Source organism: Phlebotomus argentipes, unplaced genomic scaffold, assembly GCF_947086385.1.
Source record: "Phlebotomus argentipes unplaced genomic scaffold, Phlebotomus argentipes genome assembly contig_2, whole genome shotgun sequence".
NCBI classification, from domain to species: Eukaryota; Metazoa; Arthropoda; class Insecta; order Diptera; family Psychodidae; genus Phlebotomus; species Phlebotomus argentipes.
In genome coordinates, this window is record NW_026776162.1 from 5,239,184 (window position 1) to 5,263,159 (window position 23,976).

At 43.3% G+C, this 23,976-nt stretch overlaps 5 protein-coding genes across 7 annotated transcripts in view; 3 read left to right on the top strand and 2 right to left on the bottom strand.

Moving 5' to 3' along the window:
* Positions 1 to 8,499, top strand: part of LOC132264945 (M-phase inducer phosphatase) — a 40,882-nt gene extending 32,383 nt beyond the window's left edge. Inside the window, exons 4-6 of the mRNA XM_059765294.1 lie at positions 6,480 to 7,534; positions 7,710 to 8,052; positions 8,128 to 8,499. Coding sequence (XP_059621277.1) covers positions 6,480 to 7,534; positions 7,710 to 8,052; positions 8,128 to 8,401 — 1,672 coding nt within the window. The 3' untranslated portion in view covers positions 8,402 to 8,499. The remainder of the gene's footprint in view (positions 1 to 6,479; positions 7,535 to 7,709; positions 8,053 to 8,127) is intronic.
* Positions 8,500 to 10,274: 1,775 nt separating this feature from the next.
* Positions 10,275 to 23,957, top strand: LOC132265440 (uncharacterized). 3 transcript variants are annotated; one of them, XM_059766132.1, is made up of 6 exons: positions 10,275 to 10,491; positions 10,662 to 10,914; positions 10,978 to 11,160; positions 11,221 to 12,551; positions 12,612 to 12,768; positions 23,421 to 23,957. In XM_059766132.1, the coding sequence occupies exons 2-5, from the start codon at positions 10,673 to 10,675 to the stop codon at positions 12,764 to 12,766; spliced, it is 1,911 nt and encodes a 636-aa protein (XP_059622115.1). In that variant the 5' UTR covers positions 10,275 to 10,491; positions 10,662 to 10,672; the 3' UTR covers positions 12,767 to 12,768; positions 23,421 to 23,957. The 3 variants fall into 3 exon arrangements, with proteins under 3 accessions (XP_059622115.1, XP_059622116.1, XP_059622114.1); XM_059766133.1 differs by having other exon boundaries at positions 23,563 to 23,957; XM_059766131.1 differs by lacking the exon at positions 23,421 to 23,957 and having other exon boundaries at positions 10,276 to 10,491; positions 12,612 to 12,917.
* On the top strand, positions 12,913 to 14,128 carry LOC132265445 (trypsin 3A1-like). The gene is made up of 3 exons (XM_059766136.1): positions 12,913 to 13,057; positions 13,125 to 13,260; positions 13,582 to 14,128. Exons 1-3 carry the CDS (start codon positions 12,940 to 12,942, stop codon positions 14,126 to 14,128), a joined length of 801 nt encoding a protein of 266 aa, XP_059622119.1. The 5' UTR covers positions 12,913 to 12,939.
* LOC132265442 (organic cation transporter protein) lies at positions 14,066 to 18,998 on the bottom strand. Its single transcript, XM_059766134.1, has 6 exons — positions 17,694 to 18,998; positions 16,869 to 17,030; positions 15,334 to 15,779; positions 15,106 to 15,274; positions 14,577 to 15,043; positions 14,066 to 14,508 (listed from the first exon to the last, which is right to left on the bottom strand). The coding sequence occupies exons 1-6, from the start codon at positions 17,780 to 17,782 to the stop codon at positions 14,174 to 14,176; spliced, it is 1,668 nt and encodes a 555-aa protein (XP_059622117.1). The 5' UTR covers positions 17,783 to 18,998; the 3' UTR covers positions 14,066 to 14,173.
* Positions 19,688 to 22,572, bottom strand: LOC132265443 (organic cation transporter protein-like). The gene is made up of 2 exons (XM_059766135.1): positions 21,589 to 22,572; positions 19,688 to 21,525 (listed from the first exon to the last, which is right to left on the bottom strand). The coding sequence occupies exons 1-2, from the start codon at positions 22,018 to 22,020 to the stop codon at positions 20,302 to 20,304; spliced, it is 1,656 nt and encodes a 551-aa protein (XP_059622118.1). The 5' UTR covers positions 22,021 to 22,572; the 3' UTR covers positions 19,688 to 20,301.
* Positions 23,958 to 23,976: the final 19 nt, after the last annotated feature.

Below are 23,976 nucleotides of genomic sequence, written 5' to 3' on the forward strand. Positions count from 1 at the left end.
GTTTCTCTCTATGCGCTGAAAGTTTATGTGAAAGCCGAGCCGCACAATTGCTATATGTATTGTCACATACTTGTATGAAAAATATGGTACATAAAATCCATTTCAGCCGTGCTCTCGGCGAAAAATCCATGCTGTTTGGCGCGAACAAAGGCACGTGCCCTATTCGGTAGGAAATGAATTTGAGGGAATTGCCGGTACCCAATTTGAGAGTATTTGTTAGATCAACCCTAATTCGTATAATAGTGCATCGCACTGGAGAATTAATAGATGGTGGTGGTGTGAGTGAGTACAGATGCGAATTGAGATGAAGGGCAATTTTGTTTGATTACACAGCATGAAATGCAACGCTGTGAAGTATTGGCGATAGGGAATTGTATGGAGTTAAGATTCTTCTCAGGTCTCGCTAATACTCTCGTGGATGGAAATTCTCAATGCAGACTCAGCAAGTGAGCAAAAAACCAAGACGGTTGCCTTCGCGGGTTCCTGAATTGCTGTCAATGTTTCGACTTTGGGCGCGAAAGGGTTGTTTTTGATCCGAGAGGCTAAATTTGAGGGCCAATCAGTCGATTTTGTTCCTTCTGGGACAGAAACTGAGTATGATTGTAACATTTTAAGGCTAAATTTCTACAGAAAAGTGTTTTTTTTTTTACTGAAATCTGTGCCTAGTCGAAAAAAATGTAGCATATAATGTTGCAATTTGACGAACACTTCAAAGTATGACTCGTGCAAAGATGTTCGCATGGAGCCACAAAGTATGATGGATAAGTCTCAGAAGGAGACTTTTGTATACAGGTTTAGAGATAAAGAGCACCCATGTTGTATGGCTTTTCAGAGAGTGATTCCTGCCTTTAAACAATACCAGTTCGAAGAGGTCCATGCAAAAAAGTCACCTTACGAATTGCAACTCATTCTTTCTGGATCTTCCCTCGAATATCTGCATTGTTTGAAGTTTCAATTGCCAGTCCACCTCTTATGCAAATGTGTGGATTCCCCAGGATTCAGAGGAATCAGGGCTGTCATGAATGTCTGGCGGTTGCTCGTATCTGGTTTTCTATTGATAACTCGCAAATTGTTCCAAGCAACAAGACATACGAGTTCCCGAGTGCGAGAGTTGATATGAAAATGTCAATATGATTGTCACTGCTTATGCATTAGTTTGAAAGAGGAATTGATGTTGTGCAGCGAGAGATGCCCGGGAACTTTCTCCCATCAAGAGAGGAGATTCAATCGGAGATTCCCATGTGATCTGATTTTAGCTCAAAAGGCGCGCCCATGAGGACAGGGGAGGAAGGATTTCCACGGGAAGGTTCATCAGAGGTCGCCTGAGCGACTGTGTATGTTGTTTGGTTCCCATAGAATAAAATTACTTCCTCATCCCCCTCTTGGCATCTTCGGGTTTTTCACATCCCTCGACAATGTCTGGTTCATTCATGCCAAATAAATTGTATTCAATCCGTGCAGGAGCATTTTGCCATCCGAAGACTGTATGGCAAAAAATCACTATACAAAAGGCCCTTTTCTGATAATGCATAGAATTCTTCTGAAGAAGGGCCAGGACAAGATTTATCTGCATTCACTTATTGGCAAAAATGTCTGTGATGACCCAAATGCTGTATTACTCGATAACTGGATGAAAGAGTCTATTGTTTTATGTGATAGAACACAATCAGAGGCAAATTATATGCGACACATTGATTGGGCGTTAACCTCTCTTAAGAAGAAAGACTCTCAACACACACAGTGGATACATAGTCCATTTTGGTTGAGATCTTTCTCTCCCGAAAGCAGGTCAAATGTTCACATATGAACAAAAAGGCGACAATCATACAATTACAGCATTTAACTCACTCGAAAGAATGGAGATTCGTTATAATTTCTTAGATCCCAAAGGAGCGAGGAAAAAAGGATGTTTTCTCATTAGCCCGTACGGGGATTGCTCTTATTTATGTCCCCTGCATAATGTCCTGCGATGAGAAATGTCTCAAGAATCTACCCTTCGTCTGAACTGTGAGACACTTTTCAATGCCCGGTCTTTCCCCAGAGCTACCCTTAATATTAAATCAATCAGCTGATTGACAAGGTCGCTGCGCTTTCCGATGTTCTCTATCGTCGCATTTCTGCTAAGTGAAAAAAAAACTTTGATATGTACATTTATTTATTTTTTATACGTGGTCCCGAGGTAAATGGAGGGAAGAGCAGGTAAATATTGTTCTCATTTATATGTTAGAGAGACTGAGGGGTTCTTGCCGGTATAATTCGCTCAACACAGAGGCAAAGGCGATCGTCTGCCATGTATTTGTTGGCTTGTATTGTCTGACTTTTTCTGCAGGTCACATATTTCGCGCCCATTTCGGCATAGGATGACTCTGAGGCTCTTTATATATAATGTTCATCCGATTTATAAAAATAATACTTTAATTCCCGATGTAAGGGAAAAACAGTCTTATGATGTCACTCTTAATTATGATCCTGATTGTTATCCTGGAATTTAAGAAGTTGTAACTTCTCTTTCCTTCTGCAAAATCATCAAGATTATGCCAAATTAAAAGGGAATTCTAAGATATCTACAGAAGAAATAGAAGAAAACTACATTTTAAAAATTTACAGTTGAATTGGTCAAAAGATACTGAAAAATTATTCAATTTCTTATCATCACTTCAGAACTAGTCGCAATAAGAGTTCTTGAATGGTTTTGAGAAGTTCCTCATTTCTACATATGAGCGCATATTTGCGCAATCAAGATCATTTCAAGAAAACTAAACTCATAGTTGCGTGATTTTAACATTCACCCTGTGGCAGAAAGGAGGGAAAATACCACTTTTTGGCTTCTTCTGCCTTGCAGATCAACCATTAGCCCAACTGGGTGCTTTTCTTAGACCAAAGACAATGCCATGCACTATTTTATGGTATATGGTCACCTCATTAAAGTTAATATTTTCCCAAAAGCAGTTGAGCTGCACACCCAAAGGGCTTCGCACTTTCAATATCGATGGTGGATTGGAACAATTGCTTATCACTTTTGGGGCAAACTCTGATCCTGCCCGAAGGAGTGTCAGGTAAATAAATGGGAGTTGAATAAGAAAATTGCTTTGCTGCCGCAGGACAAAAAGCTCTCAAATTTGACGATTTCACAGGAAAAACTTGGTGGTAAATGGCACCAACACAGCAGAGATATTCTGATTTATTGGGCATAGTGTGTATGATGTCCCGAATTGAATAAAAAAGCATGAACATAAGGGAATACATAATATGCTGCTGGATGAGAGGCACATTGTTTGACAACTAGGAGATGTGCGTGAGACCTGCAGTGGTGGTGGTGGCCGAAGAGTGGGGAGAATTGATAAAATCCTCGGGTTGTATACTGAGAGCCGGCAGTCGGGCTCAACATTTCGTCGCGGTGACTCTGTAGAAGACCAGAAAACTGCGCTATTCCGGTTGGTGGTGAGTTTTGTGCCAACACAGAACTCTACGAAGGACTCCAACGGACAAATGGGTTCAGTTGTTCAGTGACTGATGTTGAGTACACACCGGACTCAAGTTTCGTGACGATGGCCTCTGGCCGGTAAATTGTGTCCAGTTGCGACGATAAAAGATTTTAAATATATATATAATATAGGAAATGCACTTTATAAGTGGACAATTTTGAGAACAAAAGACTTCAATTTGAGCGATGGATGAATTTAGTTGCGTGATCAGCAACTGATTTAACTGAGAGAATAGACTTGCAAAAATTTATACCAAAATCATCATAAATGCTATCTTACGAGATGAAATTGTGAAGTTTGAGGGCAAAATAAGGAACCTCTGTGAATATATTTCGATTAGAATATCTTCAAAAGTGTTCAGTGGAATTGAAACGCACATCATCATGTGGGAGGGAATTGCTCAAGATCCCTGCGATGTCTGTGAATGTACAAGGTACGAAACTATCTTCTTTACGATGCCTTTTATCGAACTTTTACATTAATTGTGCAGTGTCGGATGTATTTATCAGGCGAATGGTAGGAATCTCCCTTCGATATCACAGACTTTTGTGCAGTGATGAACTTCTGCTACACATACACACTTCCTCCCCCTTGTTTCATTTTTTTTTCCTTCTTACTTCTCTCAAGTATTTTCTTCGCCCTTCGTTTTCTCGCTCTCTGTGGAATTATTTACATAATTATCATAATTTAGATGTGATCGCACAAAATGATAGCATTATACAATAGCCACTCGTCCTGGTACGATCTGGGGCTGTGTGTCTCTCGCTTCCTCTCCTGCGAGAGCGCCATTTTAATGGAAAAACTATTCTGTACATAATGTACAGAAATGATAATTAAGGAAAAGACCGTCTCAGTGCATTGAACAAAAGCGAAAATGTGTGGAAGACAGCTGAAGAGCTGGGTAAAAAGTTGTCTTGTGTGACTGAGTTTGCGGTAAATAAGGGTGATACGCGCAAAGGGATTCACTGTCTGCTCACATTCTTCACCAATCCATGGACAAATGAACTCACGGGACGATGGCAGGGTGTGATGGCCAATGAGTCCATAATATGTCGAAGACACGATGATATATTCTTTGAGATTATTCCTTGGGCTAATTTGACCACAGAAAAATTGGCATAGGTCATGTCTATTTGTCGGCCACTATTTGCGCGGACTTTAATGAAAGGAGTGAGAGGAAGAGAGAGAGAGAGACTAACAAGATCAGCCGAGCGGTGTGACAAAATGAATTATTTACTTAACAAGATGTACTGCAAAGTGTAGCAGGAAATCTCTTTATTCGGGGTGAAATGTCTTAACTCTTGGAGAGCCTTATTCACACATTTTTTGTGCCCTGTGCATCACCTTTTATACCATGTCTACAAGTGTCTGCGCCACATAATCCAAAGTTAATGGTGAGACGAGGCGAAGAAGTAAAAAATTCCGCAAAATGAGATGGAAAGTGGTCGGAGACGTGCCCAAGTATACTTCTATATGCGCGGCTATATCGCGCCGTTTCATTGATGTGTGAAGCACCTCTTCTTGGGACGAATATTTCTTATATGTGCCGCGCAAGAATTAATAGGAGAAAAGAAATTCATTTTCATTCGATCCGTTCAGTAGGTCTATGTGTGGCTCGTGGTGGGTTTTTTCTGTGTCAGATTGTCTCTGGGACGCCCAGTTTGGACGTTCACGGAATCTGCAATGATTGGTCTTTTGGGTGGGCAAAAAAAGACTCTTGATAAATCTGTTCCGGGGCTGTGGAGAGGCTTTCAGCTCTGCAGACTGCTGACATTCCATTAAGTTTTCAAGGTGGTATTCTGCTCTTGATTCTGCTAAACATCACAAAGTGTCCTTAGTGAGAAGGTCAGTGACCTTTTTGTGGTGAAATGAATCTCTTGTAAACCGACACTTTTCAATCAATGGCAATACTGCTCTCGTCTCGTGAGGAAATGACGCGAGATGAGGTGATAGAAAAAAATCTATTTTCAGTTTCACACTCTTATCTTGAAGCTATCAGTAACGTTCGTCTGTTTTTAGCGAATTTTTTCAACCCTTTTTAACCACCAAATTGAATGTCTGCAAGGAGATGATGAGTAAGGATGAATTATCCTTTTTCACGCAATCAGCAACATCAGCAATCAATAGTGAGGAATGTATGCTTTTGGCGGTAAATGATGACCCTCTCCTGAAAGTGTTCTGTCTGTCTCATTTATCATACAGCATTTCCCCTAAAATTCATAAATGAAATCCCCCGTTTTATGGTTGTGTGTTAAACTGACTCGTTTTTTACATTTACTCCGCAGAGTTTCTCAATGAAATGCCATTTGCACAAAATGTTGTAGTCAGTCAGCGTCTTATCAAATTGTCGCTCTGTAGATATCTCTTCCTTCGTCGCGAGTCTATAAATTTTATGAATGGCAGTGGGTGCTTGAGAATTCCTTGAAATTAGAATTTGGCATAGTTTTTGTGCTTATCAAGAAGATTGAAGGGAGTTTTTCTATTCCATCCAGCAACTAATGTGCTCACAAAATCACTCAACGCAATATATATTTGTGTGTCTCTGGAGTTGAGTTTTGAGAGACAGCAGTATGGGGTCTCTTTCTCATTGCCTGATGAAGAATAACACACATAGAGAGGGAAGAAGGAGGGCAAAAAAAGAGTCTCGACTGCAGTTGCCTTCTTCCATTTACCGAATGCATTGAGACGAAGGAAACCCCTCAGTTGCCAGAGACGTGTTATTTTCACTTGATTTCCCACTCATAATGAGGAAAATTTGAGGGTCTGACTTGTGATTTCACTAGATGTTTCGTATTTTCTTGAGTTTGAAGATTTTCCCAGTGTCTCGTGGTGTTTTAGGGCTCTTGGTGAAGGTCTGCACGATGGTTGAAACTAGTTTCAGGTAGATAATTCCATCACGCGTGCAATCCTCCATTTTATCCTTGTGTGGCTCCTTCGGCTCAATTGTTTGATGGACTCATAACCAACATTTTTCTGTGCTTCTTCTCTTTGCAGTCTCATCAACAATTCTTTCAACTTGAGCACTGGCTCGCGATCAGCCACAATGCGGCGGGGCGAGAGCCGCGTGCGGGGGAGCAGACGGCCGAACATCACGCCGCTCTGCATTTCCTATGACTCGCCGGAGAAGGAGGCTATGTCCACGGAGGATCTCTCGCTGTATGCCGGCAGCAGCCCCCAAGCTAGTCCGCGTCCCTGCTCCATCAGTCCCAGCATGGAGATGGGCGGTCTGCTGTCGCCAGAGGTGAGCCCGTCGCGCTTCCGGATGCCCGTCGAGGAGGTCTCTGTGTCTCAGACGGCCCCACGGCGATCCTTCGAGGAGATCGACGCCAACTCGATGGACAGTGGGTACAGTGCAAGTTTCGGCGCATCTGAGGGTGGCGCGGAGAACAAGGGAGCCTTTGAGTTCGCCCAGCCGCTGGGATTGGCACCGAGACGTGTGGATCCGTCACCGCGAAAGACACCCACCACCTCCAGGAGCTTCTCGTCGCCGCAGAATCGCACGCCCACGAACAGGGGATTCCGCGTGTTCAGCAGCCTCTCGTCCGGCTCAATGGAGTCAATGGATGACGATTATATGGAGTTGTTTGACATCGAGACAATGGATTGCGAATCTCAGATGCCTAGCAATATTACGTCGCTCATAAGTGGTGACATCAAGACGCTCAGGTCAACCCCAGAAAGCAAGAGACCACTCGTCAGACGCTGCCTCTCACTGGTGGACTCCACGGACAGTCAGCGAGTGGCTATCGAGCCGAAGACACCGGACTTCATGAGTCCCTTGAGAATGTCGATGGTGCGCAATGTGACAATCCGCTCCGAGGAGTCCACGAAGGCCTTCAAGCGCCCTGAGCCATTGGTCGGCAGTCCAGTACAGAGCAAAAGGTACAAGAGTGAGCTGAATGTGAGCATGGACATGAGTCCTCTCACGCCAATCTTCGGCGCTCAGGACAAGGAGAATGCACGCGACAAGAGCAACCTGCCCAAGAGGAACATCCTGAAGAAGTCCATCTCGCTGAATGAGACTGTCATCATGAGCGCCCTTACGCGATGTGAGTTTTAATTGAATATCTAAAGATATAATCAAATATACCTGGAGAGGGCATTCTGGACTTTCCAAATGACTTCTCAACATTTGACCATGACTTAGAGAGGGATTATGCTGTAAACTTTACCCTTTGCGATAGTTTTGAAATCTCTATAGCATTGCCTTTTGTTGTCTTTCAGCCATGACCAATCCTGACCTGATTGGGGACTTCAGCAAGCCCTTCTGCCTGCCATTGCTGGAGAGTGGTCGCCACAAGGATCTCAAGTCCATCTCGGTGCAGACGATGGCAAAGCTGCTCAATGGAGCCTTCGGTGACTCCGTGGCATCGTTCAAGATTATCGATTGTCGCTACCCGTACGAGTACGAAGGCGGTCACATAGCGGGCTCCATGAATCTCTACACGCAGGAGCAGATTCTGGAGGAATTGGTGACGACAAAGACTGAAGTGGCAGACATGAGTGATGGGAAGAGGCACATCTTGGTCTTCCACTGTGAGTTCTCATCGGAGCGCGGTCCGAAATTGTGAGTATATCTTTTGTCTGTTCTCTCGCTATGAAAAATATCAACTGACGGGTCTCCTCTCTTCACTCTGTGTAGATCTCGTTTTCTGCGAAATCACGATCGACACTGCAATGAGAATTCCTATCCGGCACTTCATTACCCAGAAATTTACCTCCTCCACGGCGGCTACAAGGAGTTCTACGAGATCTTCCCTGACCTGTGCGAGCCACAAACGTACAGACAGATGCTGGATCCGGGCTTCAGTGAGGAGTACAAGCACTTCAGGGCCAAGACGAAGAGCTGGACTGGAGAGGGCAAAGCCACCGCGTCCAATCGTGTCATGAAGTCGAGATCGCGACTGATGCTGTAGGAAAGAGAGTGGAAATCCAGTGGCGATTGGCAGAATGAGAGAGAAAAAAACAGTGCGCTTATTTTCAAATTAATTGTCTGGAAAATGCAATTTATCCCAGGACCAGGATCTGTGCCTCTCACAATTACATGCGTGGCGATCTTGCGTGCGATCACCGAGACAACTCATCTCGCGCACTCTCAATGGACAGTCAGGGATAAATCCAACTTCGAAGTGCAAATATCTATTTAGTTTATATATATATATAATTAATTTAAAATGAAAAAAGAGACATTAAGTAGTGTACAGAGATTAGAGGATCCTTTTTGCTACATCAAATTTTGGGGAGAAAACTGTCGAGGCTTTTTTATTATACATTGATTCTTTTTTAAGGAACTTATTATATACCACCCTTTTTTCTCTCTCTCTCAACAAACTTTTTCACTTTGCTTTTACCAACCATGACTTTGTGTGAGTGAGAAGAAAAAAAATCTCAATAATCGATTTATCTGTGATGAAAGAGAGGATTCAAGCATTGGAGGAAAACTTCTCAATTGGACACGAAATTTATAATAATAATAATGTATGTTCACTTCTAGACAAACTATTTGAGCGCATTTGTAGGACAACAAAGGGAAAAAAGAAAAATTATCAAGAAACTGTGTGGAAGAGATGAAAAAATCAAAGAACATTTACAAGACTTACAATTCAATTTTTTTAAAGGTTCTTCTCCCCAAGAATTAGAAGTTTTTTTTTAGTGACACGTGGAAGAAATTATAATTTTTATGAAGCTTCATAAACTTGTATTTTGTTGTGAAGCAAAAAGACTAAATGGAGAGTATAATTAAAAAGTTTCGTTAGTGCAACAATAGAAATTTATATGTATTTAGAAAATGTTTAGGGCGTATATTCTAAAAAAGAAAAGTAAATAATAGATATGATTGTGATGTAAAAAAAAGAAACAAGATAAAGTGCGACAACACTAGTGCGAAGAAAAGACAAATGGAAAGACATTATCACGTTAAAAGAAAAGAAAAACAGTTGGTTTCCAAAATTAGAAAAGTACCTGGCGCGTAAAGGGAAAAGAATACTAAATAAGCATTATGTTTTGTGCAGTGTGAGCGTTCCTTTTATTCTATGATTTTAATGTCGTTTGAAGAGTTGTTTTCGTATAATTCAATTTTTTTATAATTGTATTTTGTGTGGGAAAGTTTTCAATACTTTCCATCTCATGTAAAAGGCACAAAAAAATTGTTCTGAAGAAAAACAACTTCAATGTCTTCAAGCTAAAATTGGACGAAGAATATTATTAAAAAAAATATATATTATATTATTAAAGGAATTTTTTTCGAACTTCTTTTCACGAAATTGGTCACAAAATTTTTACTAGTTCAAATTTTTTAAAATAATTCTGAAAATGATTAGATTGAATTTGTATTTTTTTTTGTCTTCACCATAACGAAATGTGAATCTTTATAGAAACTATAATTAATAAAGAAAGAAAAATGTAATGCAAACTTATTGCAGCGTCAAATGTAAGACACTTTGCACTGCTTATGCTTCACAAATCGATTGCCAGAGAACGAGAATGGTAAAAAATTCTGTGAGTGAGAGTAGAATTCTGTGCGCCTTCAAAAGACAAAAAGGATGATAAAAAGAGTGCATATAAGCGATAAGAGACACCCTTACTAGTTTTAGCCACTCTGTACAGAAAATAATGACAATCGTTTTGGTAGTTAGGTAAAATCATGTATTTGTAAGTTGTAATATATACTTACATAATATAAATCATAATTTTTCCAATAAAATATCCATAAAAGTAATCTCAAACCGCTTTTCCATTGATCCATTTTCTCTGAGAAAATGCAGTTTTGGCATTTGTTTAGCAATTTTTCAAAAGGTAAAAGAAAATAATTTTTCTATGATTTTTATGCCGTTTGATATTTTGATTTTTCAAAGTTTCGATATATCGAAATATCGTTGCGTTGACAGCCGCCATTCGATGTTTCTCATTTGCATCCAAAAAGCGTCTTTGGCCGGCTTTTTACTCCAAATTTTACCATATTTTCCGTGCAAAAAAGTGTAATTTGTGAGTAGATCAGTATTCCACGGTAAGTAGAAACATGTTGTGTATCATATTTATGCTTAGAACTATAGATTCATGCACTGAAATAGCTATAAATTGAGTACAACTTGTTGCTTCTAAATAACCTAAAGGCTTGTTCGTTCCATTGTTCATTTATCGCGTATCTTACTTCCTCGTTTCCCTCGCTTCACTCAGAGACTAGCTCGATGCCGCGATCGAAGATAATTCTTGAAAATGTCCCTAAGGACGACAAGTCCTTTTTGCTACAATTGCCACCCGATGGATATCGTCGCTGGGACAGATTGAGAAGAGACCACCCAACGCCTCTTGTTTTTGTGGAATACGAAACTGCTGATGATTGCAAGAATGCCATTGAAGTCATTAACAACGATTGCTCTCTCACGTTCCGGGCGAAAATGTGTGTTGAGAAGAGCGAGAAGCAAAACAGGTTTGTACGATTGCCTGTTGGTGAATTTAGAGATAAAGTTCTGATGACACTTTCATTTCGCAGGCGTTCGGATTCACAGAAGATCAGTGTCAGCTCATCCAGACAGAGTGTTGCAAAGATGCCACTTTGTGTGCTGTGCGAGAAGCCCGCGACGTTCATGTGCGAGCGTTGCCTGGATCCCTACTGCTCGGCGATTTGCCAGGATGTGCATTGGAGTTCCCATCGTGCGATCTGCCGCCGAAAGCCGTAAGTTTTCTAAGCTTTTTGTGTCTCAATCTCTGTTTGAATGAACACTTTCTTCCGCAGACGACTTGTTCCCTTTGAGAACTCTGATGAGATTATCGCTGAAGGTCTTCCGGAATTCACGACACCATCCAATGACTCGATGAGTGACAAGAATGCCTATGAGAGTTTTGCGAAGCCTACCAAGAAGGTCCTCACGAATGGCGTACCAAAGACTCCCACTCTTCTCAATGGTAATGAGCGCAATCAGAGCCAAGATGTGCCTAAGGAAGATGTTCCAAAGCAACACAGTGCAATGCCGGAGGTGCCTGAGACTCTTCCGCAGCCAGCATTGGCAGCAGCCTCTCCTGAACAGCCTGTGAAGACAATGCGTAAGATTCTGGCTGACATTCCACGCGTGGAATTTCCGCCAAGTGGCACCACAATTGCCGTTGTCTACGTGCCGGAGAAGGAGAACAACAATGCAATGTTCATCCGTGCTCAAGAGACTCGCGACACCATGAAGAAGATTCTGGACACAGCCAAAACGTATGCTGAGAAACTGCCCGACCTGCAGAAGCCTCCGGTGTATGGACAGCTCTACTTGGCACCTTTCCTGACGGAGCCCAACGATGACAACTGGTATCGCGTGTTGGCGAAGACATTCAAGCCCGACACGATGACGGTGATTGTGGCCTACATTGACTTCGGGAATACGGACGAGGTGCCGATGACGAGTCTTAAGGAGATGCCCAATGAGATGATACAGTTGCCGCGCGTGTCATTCCGTGTCGTATTGAACGGAATCACCAGTTTCGAAGACTCCGATAAGGCCAGACGCTACAGGACGGAATTGACGCAGAGGCTTCTGGTGATGAAGTACGAGGGAGAGCCAGATATGATGGCGACTCAAGTGAATCTCTATGAGGTGGACAGCGACATGTGCATTAATAAGTTCTTCAACACTCAAGAAGAACTGGAGAAGGTGCGTCACATGCCTGAGCTGAAGTTCACCATAGATTCTGTTCCACTGAAAATCTTCACGGTGATTGAGAATGTGGAGTTCATCATTCAGTACGATGACTTGCTGAAGGATGGTTATCTGCACTTTGTGCTCAAGCGTGAATACCAGAAGATTGCCGACATTACGACACTCGCGGAGCAGATTGGCGAGAAGAGTCCTCCGTACACTCCGAGCATGAAGGAACTCTGTATTGCGAAGTACGCCTACGGAGATGATGCAGATGAGGTGTGGTATCGTGTGGTGATACATGAGAAGATCGAGCAGGAGGATTGCTTCTTGGCTTATTTCATTGACTTTGGCAATTATGGGAAAGTTGCGGCGAAGAATGTTCGCGAGATGGAACAAAAATTGGTGCTTCTGGAATGTCCTCTGATCTATGCATTCATTGAAGGTGAGTAAAATCTACTGACTGACTATTCTTTACCACTAAATCTCTCTCTCTCTTCTCTAGGCTTTGATACGCCGTGGCCAGAGGAGCGCATCGCCAAGTTCCACGAGATTTCCGAGAAGACTCACGCCATCTTGAAGGCTGAGAAAATTGAGAACAAGGGTAGCAAAGGCTACTTTGTCAGCCTTCTCGCCGACGTTGTGACTCAGCTAAAATAATTGTGAGCGAAATTTTCTCTTTTACATACACTAAAATTGGTTTTTTTTAACGTTTAAACGAAATGTCTTCTCAAATTCTCACTATTTGAACAAGTGTCGGTTGCCAAAGAGAATCGATAGTAATAAAAGATATTGAAGTCTTACCCAAAAAAACACAGATCTCAGTTTCCATAATGTGCCACCAGAAGTACATTCTAGCTCCATTATTAATTATTCTACTCACGAACCACGTTCAGTGTGGCTTACAGAGAGTAAAGCGCATCGTTCGCGGCAGTGCAGTTGAGAGTGAAGGTATAACAAGTGGCATCTTGACTAAATATTTGCGCGTCAACGTGTGAATTTCTGTTTCTCGTCTCAGAAAAACTCTCTTCTGCCGTTTCACTTCAATATCTTAACTCAACCAAGCAATTGGAGCATTTCTGTGGAGGAACTTATGTGGGTCGTGGATGGATTCTGACCGCTTCTCACTGTCTCACATTGATTGACTATGAAAAGTATGGCATTTTTTTTTGGAAGTATTTCAGGGAATTTTCTTGGCGGAATTCCGCAGAAAGAAGATGAGAAACTGAACAAACACTTTGCGTTGCACTTGAATTTTCCCACGCAGAGTTCGCCTTTCGAATCAATTTCTAATCAAAGCGATAATCTCCTCTTCTGCTTGACTGCAGTTTATTTTAGCTTGTGCAAAATCAATAGAAAATTCCCTGAAATCATGTTTATTGAGGGCCTTGAATCTCTATTGTTTCCCTCATTTCTAATCTCTCGAGTACCGCTAAACAGACTAGACTACATTTTGATACTATGTACGTGTTCAGGCATGAATTGTATGCAGAAATTGGGCGAAAAGATCTGTACAATAATCCGGAAAAGCTAGTGAAACTTGAGGACTTCTACATCATTCAATTCGACACGATTACATATGCAAATGACATTGCCATGATTCGCCTGCCAGAAGATCATCGCGAACTGCCCTCAAATGTGATTCTCCCGCAAAGCACTGTCCCCATTTCGGAGCACAGTAATTGTTCGATCTTCGGATACGGATCTGAGCGCTTCCTGCAGGACATTGTCGCGAGTTTCAGAGAGGCTCCGATTCACATTCTGCCCGCCGAAGAGTGCGAAGAAGCACTGGTGCCTTACGCACCTGACTACTCTTCCGGGATGTTTTGCGCTGGTGGCGGACTAGAGGACGCCTGTCAGGGCGATTCAGGTTCTGGACTGATTTGTGAGGGAAACACCCTTGTTGGCATTGTGTCTTACGGCTCATCGTGTGGCATTCCAGGGCTTCCGGGAGTCTACACAGACGTCCAACATCACTTGCAATGGATTAATCAAGTTGTGGCGCAACCGTATGAAATGTAATATACATTATGTGTGCGCTTCAGATATAAAATGAAAATCAGTGAATCACGCATTAATTTTCTTCTCCTCCTCTTCCTGTTGCACATGATCCTTCAGATCTCTGTTGCCCGTCTCGGGCTGCAGGAGCGACAGGAAGCCGGCCAGCAAGATGGAAGAGCCGCAGATTGTCGTGGGGATGTACCAGGCCACCATACCGAGGAGATCCACAATGTACGGCGCTGCCATTGAGCCCACGTGAGCCATGGTGGAGCTTGTGCCGAGGGCAGAGTTCCGGATCTCAGTGGGGAAGAGCTCGGCGGTGTGCAGAGTGAGAACGGCATACACGGCGCTGATGCCGAAGCGGCCGAACATCGCGAACGCCACAATAAGGGTTGAATGTTCTAACGCAAAAGAGGTGAAACAGAGCAATTTCAGAAGACATTCATAGGAAAAAAATCCATTTCATCACCTCTGGGAATCGCCAAAACGGCCAGCAAACTCAATCCTGCCGCGAGGTAGAGCGCAAACGACGACATCCGCCGGCCAGTGTACTTGAGAATGAAGATCGGAATGATGTACGCCGGAATGTCTACGAGTCCCGTGGCGGCCACGTACATGTATCTGTTGGCAGACAGATTGTCCGCATTGATTGCCGTGATGTAGTACGACATGGACGTGACGCACCACACGAAGTAGCAGATGAAGATGCGCCTCCTCAGTGTCCAGGTGCTGAAGAGTCCGGCAAATTCCCTGAAGGAGTTCCTCAGCTTGGACACGAGCCTCGAAGTCGATGGATCACTGTCTGCGGGAGCATCTTCTGCCTTCTTGTTGGCTTTGAAGATCAAATCAACACTGGGTTTCTTCCCGAAGACAATGTTGTACGCCTTCTTCTCCCGATTCTTGCTCACCAGCCACCGTGGAGATTCGTCCAGGAAACTGTGAAAGCATAGGAAATTCACGATGGATTCTAATGAGAACTTATCCTGGATGGGACTCACTAGCAGTGGACAATGAGGAGAAGTCCTGGGAGGATCAGAGCCAGCTGAAGGGATCTCCAGAGGGGCAGAAGATAAGCGAATAGCGTTAGAATCAGCATGCCGATCGGATAAGAAATGGTGAACATGATGCTCATCCACGATCTGTGCTTCAGTGCAATATTCTCAGTCACTGGAAAGGAAAATAATCATACAAAATCCTGCCTAAAATCCACACTGCGAATGACTCACAGAGTGTGAAGGCTGCATAAAAGAGCCCGGAAGCTGAGCTTCCCAGTCCGATTCTTCCCAGGAGGAAGAGAAAGTAGGATTTGGTGAAGACAGTGAGAAATCCGCTCACAATATATAGAGTGGCGCCGCCCACGAAGGCTTTCTTGCGCCCAAACTTGTCCGAAATCACGCCAAACAGCGACGCTCCAATGAATTTCCCTATGCTGAGGCCGACTTGCACTGTTGTGCGCCACACATTGTTCTCACACACGAGATCCCACTCTGGCACAATGGATGTCCCTTCGTCCTGCTCGTAGTGATAGTAATTCTCAGGACGACTGCGACAGGACACCGTCTCGGGCTGCTGCATTTCCTGCGTGAAGTGCAGAGCCTCGTCGAAATCCATGCTGCTCAACTGACTGTAATTCCAGTTCAGTATTCCGCAACTGTGCGCTGGCAAAGTGTCTCTGGAGCGAAATCGTCGTTTTAGTTTAGATAGAGCAGCACAAATTTACGCTTCAATGCAATAATTATTAGAAGTATTTGAGTCCAGAGGACATTATCAGCTTCCTCATTATTCAATCGCGAACATTCCGCAGCAATCAGTGCAATTAAAAGCAATTTTCTACTATTCATCCAAATGGACATAAAAGAGCTTTTATGAGCTACAGACTTAATGATATTATTAGTAGTATGACAATGTTTTCATTTACTTCTATTGATCTTTTTAAAAGGTATTTTATACACACTTTTAGCAACTCAGTAAAATATTATGCAAACGATTACTTAGTCAATATTATGTAATAAGGCAAATATTCGCATTATCACCCTGGAAAACCATATCAAGAAGTCTCAATTTGTGAACCACGGATAAAATTTGTATCTATTTGTCCTTGTTCAAGTTCATTTTTTGCAGTGAACTTTAATGAAATGCATTAAATGAAATAAATGACGTATTTTCGGCTTGTTAACAAATTAATCAACAAACAGGTGATAAAAAGCAATGGTATTTTGCAAGAGACAGACAAGTATTTTATTTATCCAACAATTATGCTTTTTCTCCACCACTTTTGCGATTGAAATGTTTACTCGCCTGTTCTGCGAGCATTGAATTTTCAGTCATGCGCTGGGTCAAGCTCACCCGCAAGCTTTGCATTCCGAAGTGGGAAACCTTTGAATCTCGTCTCGTGACTTTTCCAAGTGTTACTCATTGTTTTATATGCCACAGAGTCTGATGACCTTTGGCGAAAAAATAGACCAGTGCATGGCTAATTGACAAACGAAGACTGTGTTCATGTATTGGATTTATACACTTTGCACCCGGAACGATAAAGGAGCAAATTGCGATATAATAGCTCTAGATTGGGCGAATTCAGCACCACTTATCGCCAAAGTGAGCAATCTTGGAATATTGGAGAGTAATTACGCGTGTTTCTCAAGTCGAGTGAAAGCTTAGAGACTGTAAAACTAACCAATTTGCGGAATCTCCACAAGTGTGTTTGTCTTTCGCATTCGCGAGAAGAATGTCTTAACTATAATGTGTGCCATATATTTACCCTGGCGTCGTGATGTTCCTCATCTGCTCTGGCGTCCAGCCGGCTTCCAGGAGCTCCGGCACGACGCAGTAGTAAGCGTCCGGGAGGGCGCCGAGGAACACGTACGACGAAACGTGAAATCCATTCAAAATGTTCGGCGTGACGCACAAGATGAATATTTTCCTGCACATCATCGAGAGGGAGAGAGAGAGAGAGAAAGAGGCGTTTATTTACAATTTCACCAGTGCAAGTACACATTGAGATGATCTATATATGGCCACGGAATTGTCGCCTTATCAGGTTCACGACACGCGTGACCTTTGGCAGCGCCAGGACACTATCGAGGCGGATTCTAGTGGCGTTCGCGACCTCATCACATGTTCCACTTAAGCTCTCCATTGGGGCACTTTTGTTCACACTTATCGGGAATTTATCAGTGAATTCTTCGGGAGTCCTCGCCACTTATTTATACATCTGGAGACCACTTCCTCTAAGCCCCACTCTGATCAAGTACAATGCCTTTAAAATTAGAGAGAGCACAACAGAGCGCGCGCGTGTAACTTTTTTGATCTTTTCTCACTGCGACGAGACCGTCTCGAAATCTCTCAAAATATGGCCCACAAATATTCCACGCATCTCAATTTGATGAGGGCACAATGGGACGGATATTTGACGGAATTATTTAGTTAACAGTGTGTGTTTTTTTTCCCTGCAACTGCAACAAAGCACAATTTGATTTCATGGAAAATTCACTCAGTGCGCCAAGGATGACCGCATTTTCGCGCCCAGAAATTCTCACCCGCGGAAGGGGCTTAAAATGACGGACTTATGGAAATGTTTATGTACCAAAGCCAAGGTCCAGATGAGCCAATTTTCGCCAATTCATCGAGAATGATGGGCTTCAGGCCGGTTTCACTGGCTGGCGGAGCTTCCATGCTATCCAATTCCTTCAAGCGAAAACTCACACACTTTTCGTCTTCACTCTTCCCGAAATGCGTGTGATATTATTTATATCACTCGAGCTGCACAGAATCTCAATCGACACTGCAATTCCTCACGGGTGCACTTTCATCGCCACGACGAGTCAGTGAGAACTGACTGTCGAACGGTGGTGATAAGTCGCTTCTGGAGAGGCACTGAGAGTGTGGGCTTTCTGAATGACTTTTCGGCATGGCGTGAAAATGTGTGAATGTGGAGGGAAACATGACCTTATGTGCGCTGCATGTATTGTACAATTGACTATGGATATTTGCTTCAATACTCGCAGAATTTTCGACACCAAAAATGATATCTGATTCGGGATAGGAAATTAATTATTGAGGAATATTCTGCATTGATTTTCCGAGAAAATGAGCCTCAGTCATGCGAACGAAATCATTCTAAGCCATCTTATGAATTAATAATGTGAGACTTTTTCCGCAGAATTTGAAAGTTAATTCCTTAAGAAAAGTGCGCTTTTTTTCATGGGAAACTCCACACTCAAACATGTCTGTAATCAATAGAGAAGTTTACACACTGAAGCGGCACCTGAAATAGGAAACCCATTTAAAGAATTGTTTTGTCTTCTTATCCGCACATTTGCCTACAAATAACACATTGTCATAAATCATGAAATTCTTTATCATAAATGCTCGATAAGCTACCTTAAGTGTCAATTAATTGACACTTAATTGTCCCATCGCAGATAAACTTCATGCGATTTAATCAAACATTCAGAGCGTCTCTTCAATTTTCGGCGATCATCCACGATAAAAGCACTTTGAAATGTGGTTTTTGGTTGCAAAAAAGCCGCAAATACAAATAGCAAAAGTAAAAAGCTGACATTGAAGTCTACACTCGTGTTGTATTGAATATTTCATGGTTGAGCGGCCGCATGATTTGAGACAAGCATCATTTGAAATGGGATGACCTGTGCCTGAATCCGCCAATAAATTATTTTCTTCCCATTCCCACTCAATAGGAAAATAGTCACGTTTCGAGCACACGACGGATGTGGTGCTGGGAAATGAAAGAACCATTTGATTGTTTCGGGTGCGTGATTGAGAGTTTTTGAATAGAATGGTTCTGAAATAGAACTTTGTGGCGATAATACATGCATTTATCTGATAAGACATGTCATAAATTTAGACAGAAATAATAGGAAATGGAAGATTATGTTCAATTTTACATCGTAATCTACCATTTCCTCCCAAGGAAATCGTTAAAGAACCCTTTATTTCGATGTCTTCTGATTTTGAAGCGATTCCTCAACGTCTTTCCAACATTTTGAGTTATTAGATTTTTTTTTCACTTCAGGGAAATATTTACAACTCCAAAAGGCAAGAAAAGTGTATTTTTAGTATGTAATCAATGAGTAATTAAGTTGTTTAATCTCAAAACACATAAAAATCTCTCAATTAAGTAGTTTTTGCTTCAGCTCTTTGTCACCATGAAATATTCACTGAAACATCAACATTTCATGCACCCTAAATTGAAAACACTACGCAAACTTTGCATACTGTCAGGCAATTCAATACATTTTTGGCGGGATGGCGAACAAAAAAGAAAGGAAATAAAGAGAGATTCAGCATTTTTTGCCACCACGTCACTATCGCAAGAAAATAATTAGAATGAGTATCAGCGGAGCATGGAAAATTCCGGGTCAACAACTCCTTGATTGTGCGGACAAAATCAACACACCAAAACATTCATACAAATAGATTTTATTACAAAATAAGAGAATAAAGGAAATCCACAATCTTTTTTTCTTTTCTCCTCCGATATTAAATGCAGTGGATTTTACATATGGTTCCAAAAAATTTATACAGCGATAAGTTGTGTGGCCCATTTGACCTCTTCAAGTACATCTGGTTGATTAAGATTCTTACACAAGTAGTACATGTATAGAAAAGAGGCATCTCAAGTCCGGGATGCGATCTAAAAACACTTAACGACCTAATTAAGTCTCTACATATAATTAAAATAGTTTTAATACTCATATTTGTCAACTTCTCTTTACGCATTCGCCACCATCAGAGATTGGTTGGACAAAAACCGTCTATTTATACCATATATATATAAAAAACAGTAAAAAGCGCCAAAATAGAGCAAAATAGCAGCTGAAATAAATAGGAGAAAAAAACACACGAATCATAGCCCTAAGTAGTGATCGTTGTCTGCTGCAGACATGAATGAAAAGTTGTGCAATATTTAAATGGAATTGTTCTGGGAGGGAAATTAAGTAGCTGAATAAGTCGCATGCGCTACTACTTGTCTGTTACGAGTCACACCACCGGCCACGTGCTCGAGCTACGCGCGCGATGATGGACGCGGGGTGAAATTGGCGAGTGCGCGCGCAAGAAGGCATGCAAACGATGACGCCAGATGTGCCACGTCACGCAGGAGTCAAAGTCCCAAGAACAAGTGGCCAGACTGTCGTCTTGGTGATACGATATCTTTGCTTATCAGATGCTCTCTACGCCTCCTCGGTCTTCTTCACGTCGCCATTTGTGTCCGCCTTCAGTTCCACCATCTCTTCCGCCGTGCCCTCCACCAAGTCCTTCTTCCCAAACCGCTCGCCGTCCGCAATTGTGTCCGGCAGCGTGCGATTGAGCGTCTCAGGGAGGAAGAGCGACAGCAATCCGCCAGCGAAGGCCATTGCGCCGAAGATGATGAGCGGGAAGGGCTTCCAAATGTCCCCCAAGAGATTGAAGTACGGTGCCAAAATGCCACCCACTCGTGCGAACATCGACGCAGCGCCGATGCCCACATTCCTGATCACCGTGGGGAATTGCTCGGCCGAGAAGATGTAGATTGTGCCGTAGCTGGCCGTGATGGCCAGCTTGCCCAGCATCGCCAGCAGCACAATCAGCCAATTCTGCGTGTCTGGCACGGCCATCGTGAGCAACAGCATGGTGCCCGCCATGAGCATGCAGCCACAGAGGATGGTCTTCCTGCCCCAGCGATTCAGCGTGAGCAGCAGAAAGCAGTACGCTGGGATCTCCACAGCTCCAGATATGACGAAGTTGAGCAGATCATTGCCACCGAGATTATTCGTGTTCCACGACAGTCCATAGTATGTGCCACTGTTGACGAACCAGTCGAAGAAGATGAGCAGCGACTTCTTCCTCAGGTTCGGATACCTGAACAGGTCAAAGAGTGACGGTGCTGGCTTGTCCATATCCTCCTTCTTCTCCGGCTCAATCAGATTGTCCAGCACTTCAGTGGGAATGGTGACTTTATTCTCGATTGCCGCCTTCTGGATGGTGTCAATTGCCTCCTGTTTGCGCTTCTTCGACAGCAACCAGCGTGCGGATTCGGGAATGAACCACCAGTAGCAGAGGAAGAGCACACCGGGCAGCGTGAGGGCAATCTGCAGTGCTCTCCAGCCGGGAAAGAAGTACGCAAAAGCGGCCGTGAGCATGTATCCCAGGGAGAAGAACATCATCATGATAGTGCCGGCGAAGAGGCGCCACGTCGGCCCTACCATCTCCATGGCCAGCACGTAGGCCACGAGGAACACCCCAGACGTGGTCGCTCCCACGACTATCCTGGAGATTGTGTAGGTGATGTACTCTGGCGCAATTCCCGCCAGCACGCCAAACACCACCTGAATCACGAGGGAGGCGAAGAAGATGGGCTTCCTTCCCATCTTGTCAGACATGTGGCCGAAGATTATGCTCCCCAGCAACACACCCACCTGGAAGCATAGAAGTGCTAAGTGAGAGACTGAGAAGAGAATCAGCTCCAAAGGCACACTCACCATGAAGAGGGAGTCTGAAGTTGCTGTGAGCCAGGATTTGGTGCACACCATGTCCCACTCGGTGACTGTGCTGCTCTCGTACTTGCTATCGTCGTACGCCCACTTCTGGCAGCTCACGGTGGTGTTAGCCGGTCGCCCAGAGTCAAAGTACTCAGCCGTGAAATCTGTCTCGAGACGCTCACACGTGCTCCACTTATTGTTGAGCGCGTCCCACGGATAGGACATGTTGTAGAGGAAGTCTGGACTCGTGGCGAATGTGGCATTGCTGGCCTCGAATGGCATGAGACATCGATAATCGGGCTTCGCCAGCAAGAACACCCCCGCGAGCTTGTGAAAGGCACACGAGATAGCCGGCAAGCACACGAGGAAGAATATTCGACGCTGATACGGACCGAAAGAGCCCAAGTGGGGCAAAACCTCATCGTAGCCCATCTTCCCAGGCTGTTCCTCCGCACACCCCACAAATCACACACCAGGAAAGAAACAAAAAACTCACAATCTCACCTCTCTCGATATCACAACACTTCAGAAGCTCCTGCACTGAACCATTGAAGTGGGGAAGAGATTGTATAGGAAAAAAGGTGGTGTGACTAATGGTGTGTCTGATGGTGAAAATATCGAGCACACCTCAACGCGCCGACGCTCAGCGAGAGACTGATTTCGTGGTCACAATTGTGCGGCAGTCGTGAGACCGCGGCGAATCTTCCCATCACTTCGTCCGTTGCATAATCACAGTCGTCACTGCCCGAAGTGGCGAGATTCGGCAATGGGTCCAGAAGACGGGGTTGCAATCCATCGGGCGTCTGGAAGGAGAGAGAGAGAGAGACTCTCTGGGCATTAGCAGGGAAAAAAAGAATAGAGAAAGAGAAAAGCTGATCTGCGAGACTTTGATCTCACAACACACCATCGAGAGCGAGTTAATTGACCGGCACATTGAATGGTAATTACTATTGTGCCATTGGGGAACAATTCAATCGGGAATGAGACCACTTCGGCAGAGCATACGTGGGTCACCACTACTGGCGCCCCACGGAATGAAAATAGAGTGAGTGATTGATGGTATTGACCCACTGTTTAGTTGGCACAAATCGTACGATTCTCCTGGTCACGTGGTGACGCTTTTCCCAGCTGCTCAAGGAGGCGCACTGAGTCGCTCCAGAGGTTCCGCAGCGACTCGCAAGAACACTCCCAGGAAATGCTGAATAGCAACAGAAATCAATCAGACAATGGGTCGTAATTCAAGTTAGAAAGTTGAATGACTCTTGAGAATTGAAATGCCCATTAATCACAAACACACACATCAAGATTTTCTCTGACGGTATTAAGTGATAAAAAAGAGAGATAAGATTCGCAGAGTATTTCTTTATTTTAAAAAGTAAAATCACCCTGAAAATATCTTAAAACTACACAGCAATACTAATGCAATTCAGTGAAAATGAATACATTTCCACTTGGGCTGTGAAGAGAATATTTTATTGGCGCTCTTGAAAGTCGCTTCGAATGCACAAAGAAAGTTTTCACGTTATATATTTTGAGATTTTCATATGTAAACAATTCGTGTATTTCTCGTTTTTGCTCTCTTGTACAGATTCTCGGTAGAAAAATTATAATCTCGTCTTGCAACAATTTAACGCGTGGGTTTGCGAGACGATCAAATAGAATTGTTGATCTTGAATCACACTTCTAGAGCTCTCAATTTACGACTGCATTCTGGTTTTTCTTCTTTATATTACTTGAAGGAAGTAATATTGTGAATTGATCTGGAAATACATTTTACATTGTGAATGCTATTTTATCACAGTGTTTGGAAAGGTTTTATTGATGTGTTTCAGGTGGGAAGAGGATAAGAATCCCCGCTGAAATGACGACAGTTCCAAACAGGATCATGTGCAAGACGTTAACGTATCCTTCCTGACAATGTAAAACACCCAAAAGCAATTATTGAGATTAAGCACGCGCTTTCTTATCGCAAAGAGCCTCACCAGGAGCAGTGTGAGGGGAGCCTTGGCCTCCACAATTTGTCCAAACATCGCGAAGAGGGAGAGAAGAGTGTGTCGCAGCTCGATGGGAAACAATTCACACATGCAGATGAAGCAGACGAATATTGTGATAAAAGCCATGGTTATGCTGAATTTGCCGATGAGGAAAATCGCCAATTGGGCAATTTCTGAAAAGCCCGCGAGGTAAATGCAACAAAAACAGCACCGCAGAGAACCAAATTTTCTGAATCAGCAGATCCAGATCAAACATTTTGCCCACAAGATTTCCACCGAAATTCTTTTCCATACTGTGTTTCACCTCAAGAAAACCAACAGTTAGGCGCATTAGAGATGTGCACTGACAAAATTACAGTATTCAGAGACCTATAATCTGAGAGAAATAAAGCAC

Bases quoted from the DNA above. Each gene is read 5' to 3' on its own strand.
- LOC132265440 (XM_059766132.1), top strand. From the start codon at position 10,673: ATGCCGCGATCGAAGATAATTCTTGAAAATGTCCCTAAGGACGACAAG. The intron at 11,161-11,220 runs GTAAGTTTTCTA...TTTCTTCCGCAG, and splicing joins GCGATCTGCCGCCGAAAGCC to ACGACTTGTTCCCTTTGAGA. The intron at 12,552-12,611 runs GTGAGTAAAATC...TCTCTTCTCTAG, and splicing joins GATCTATGCATTCATTGAAG to GCTTTGATACGCCGTGGCCA.
- LOC132265445 (XM_059766136.1), top strand. From the start codon at position 12,940: ATGTGCCACCAGAAGTACATTCTAGCTCCATTATTAATTATTCTACTC. The intron at 13,058-13,124 runs GTATAACAAGTG...TTCTCGTCTCAG, and splicing joins CAGTGCAGTTGAGAGTGAAG to AAAAACTCTCTTCTGCCGTT. The intron at 13,261-13,581 runs GTATGGCATTTT...GTACGTGTTCAG, and splicing joins ACATTGATTGACTATGAAAA to GCATGAATTGTATGCAGAAA.
- LOC132265442 (XM_059766134.1), bottom strand. From the start codon at position 17,782: ATGGAAGCTCCGCCAGCCAGTGAAACCGGCCTGAAGCCCATCATTCTC. The intron at 15,780-16,868 runs GTAAATATATGG...ATTTCGCTCCAG, and splicing joins AGGAACATCACGACGCCAGG to AGACACTTTGCCAGCGCACA. The intron at 14,509-14,576 runs GTGATGAAATGG...CTTTTGCGTTAG, and splicing joins CGTTTTGGCGATTCCCAGAG to AACATTCAACCCTTATTGTG.
- LOC132265443 (XM_059766135.1), bottom strand. From the start codon at position 22,020: ATGGGCTACGATGAGGTTTTGCCCCACTTGGGCTCTTTCGGTCCGTAT. The intron at 21,526-21,588 runs GTGAGTGTGCCT...CTATGCTTCCAG, and splicing joins CTTCAGACTCCCTCTTCATG to GTGGGTGTGTTGCTGGGGAG.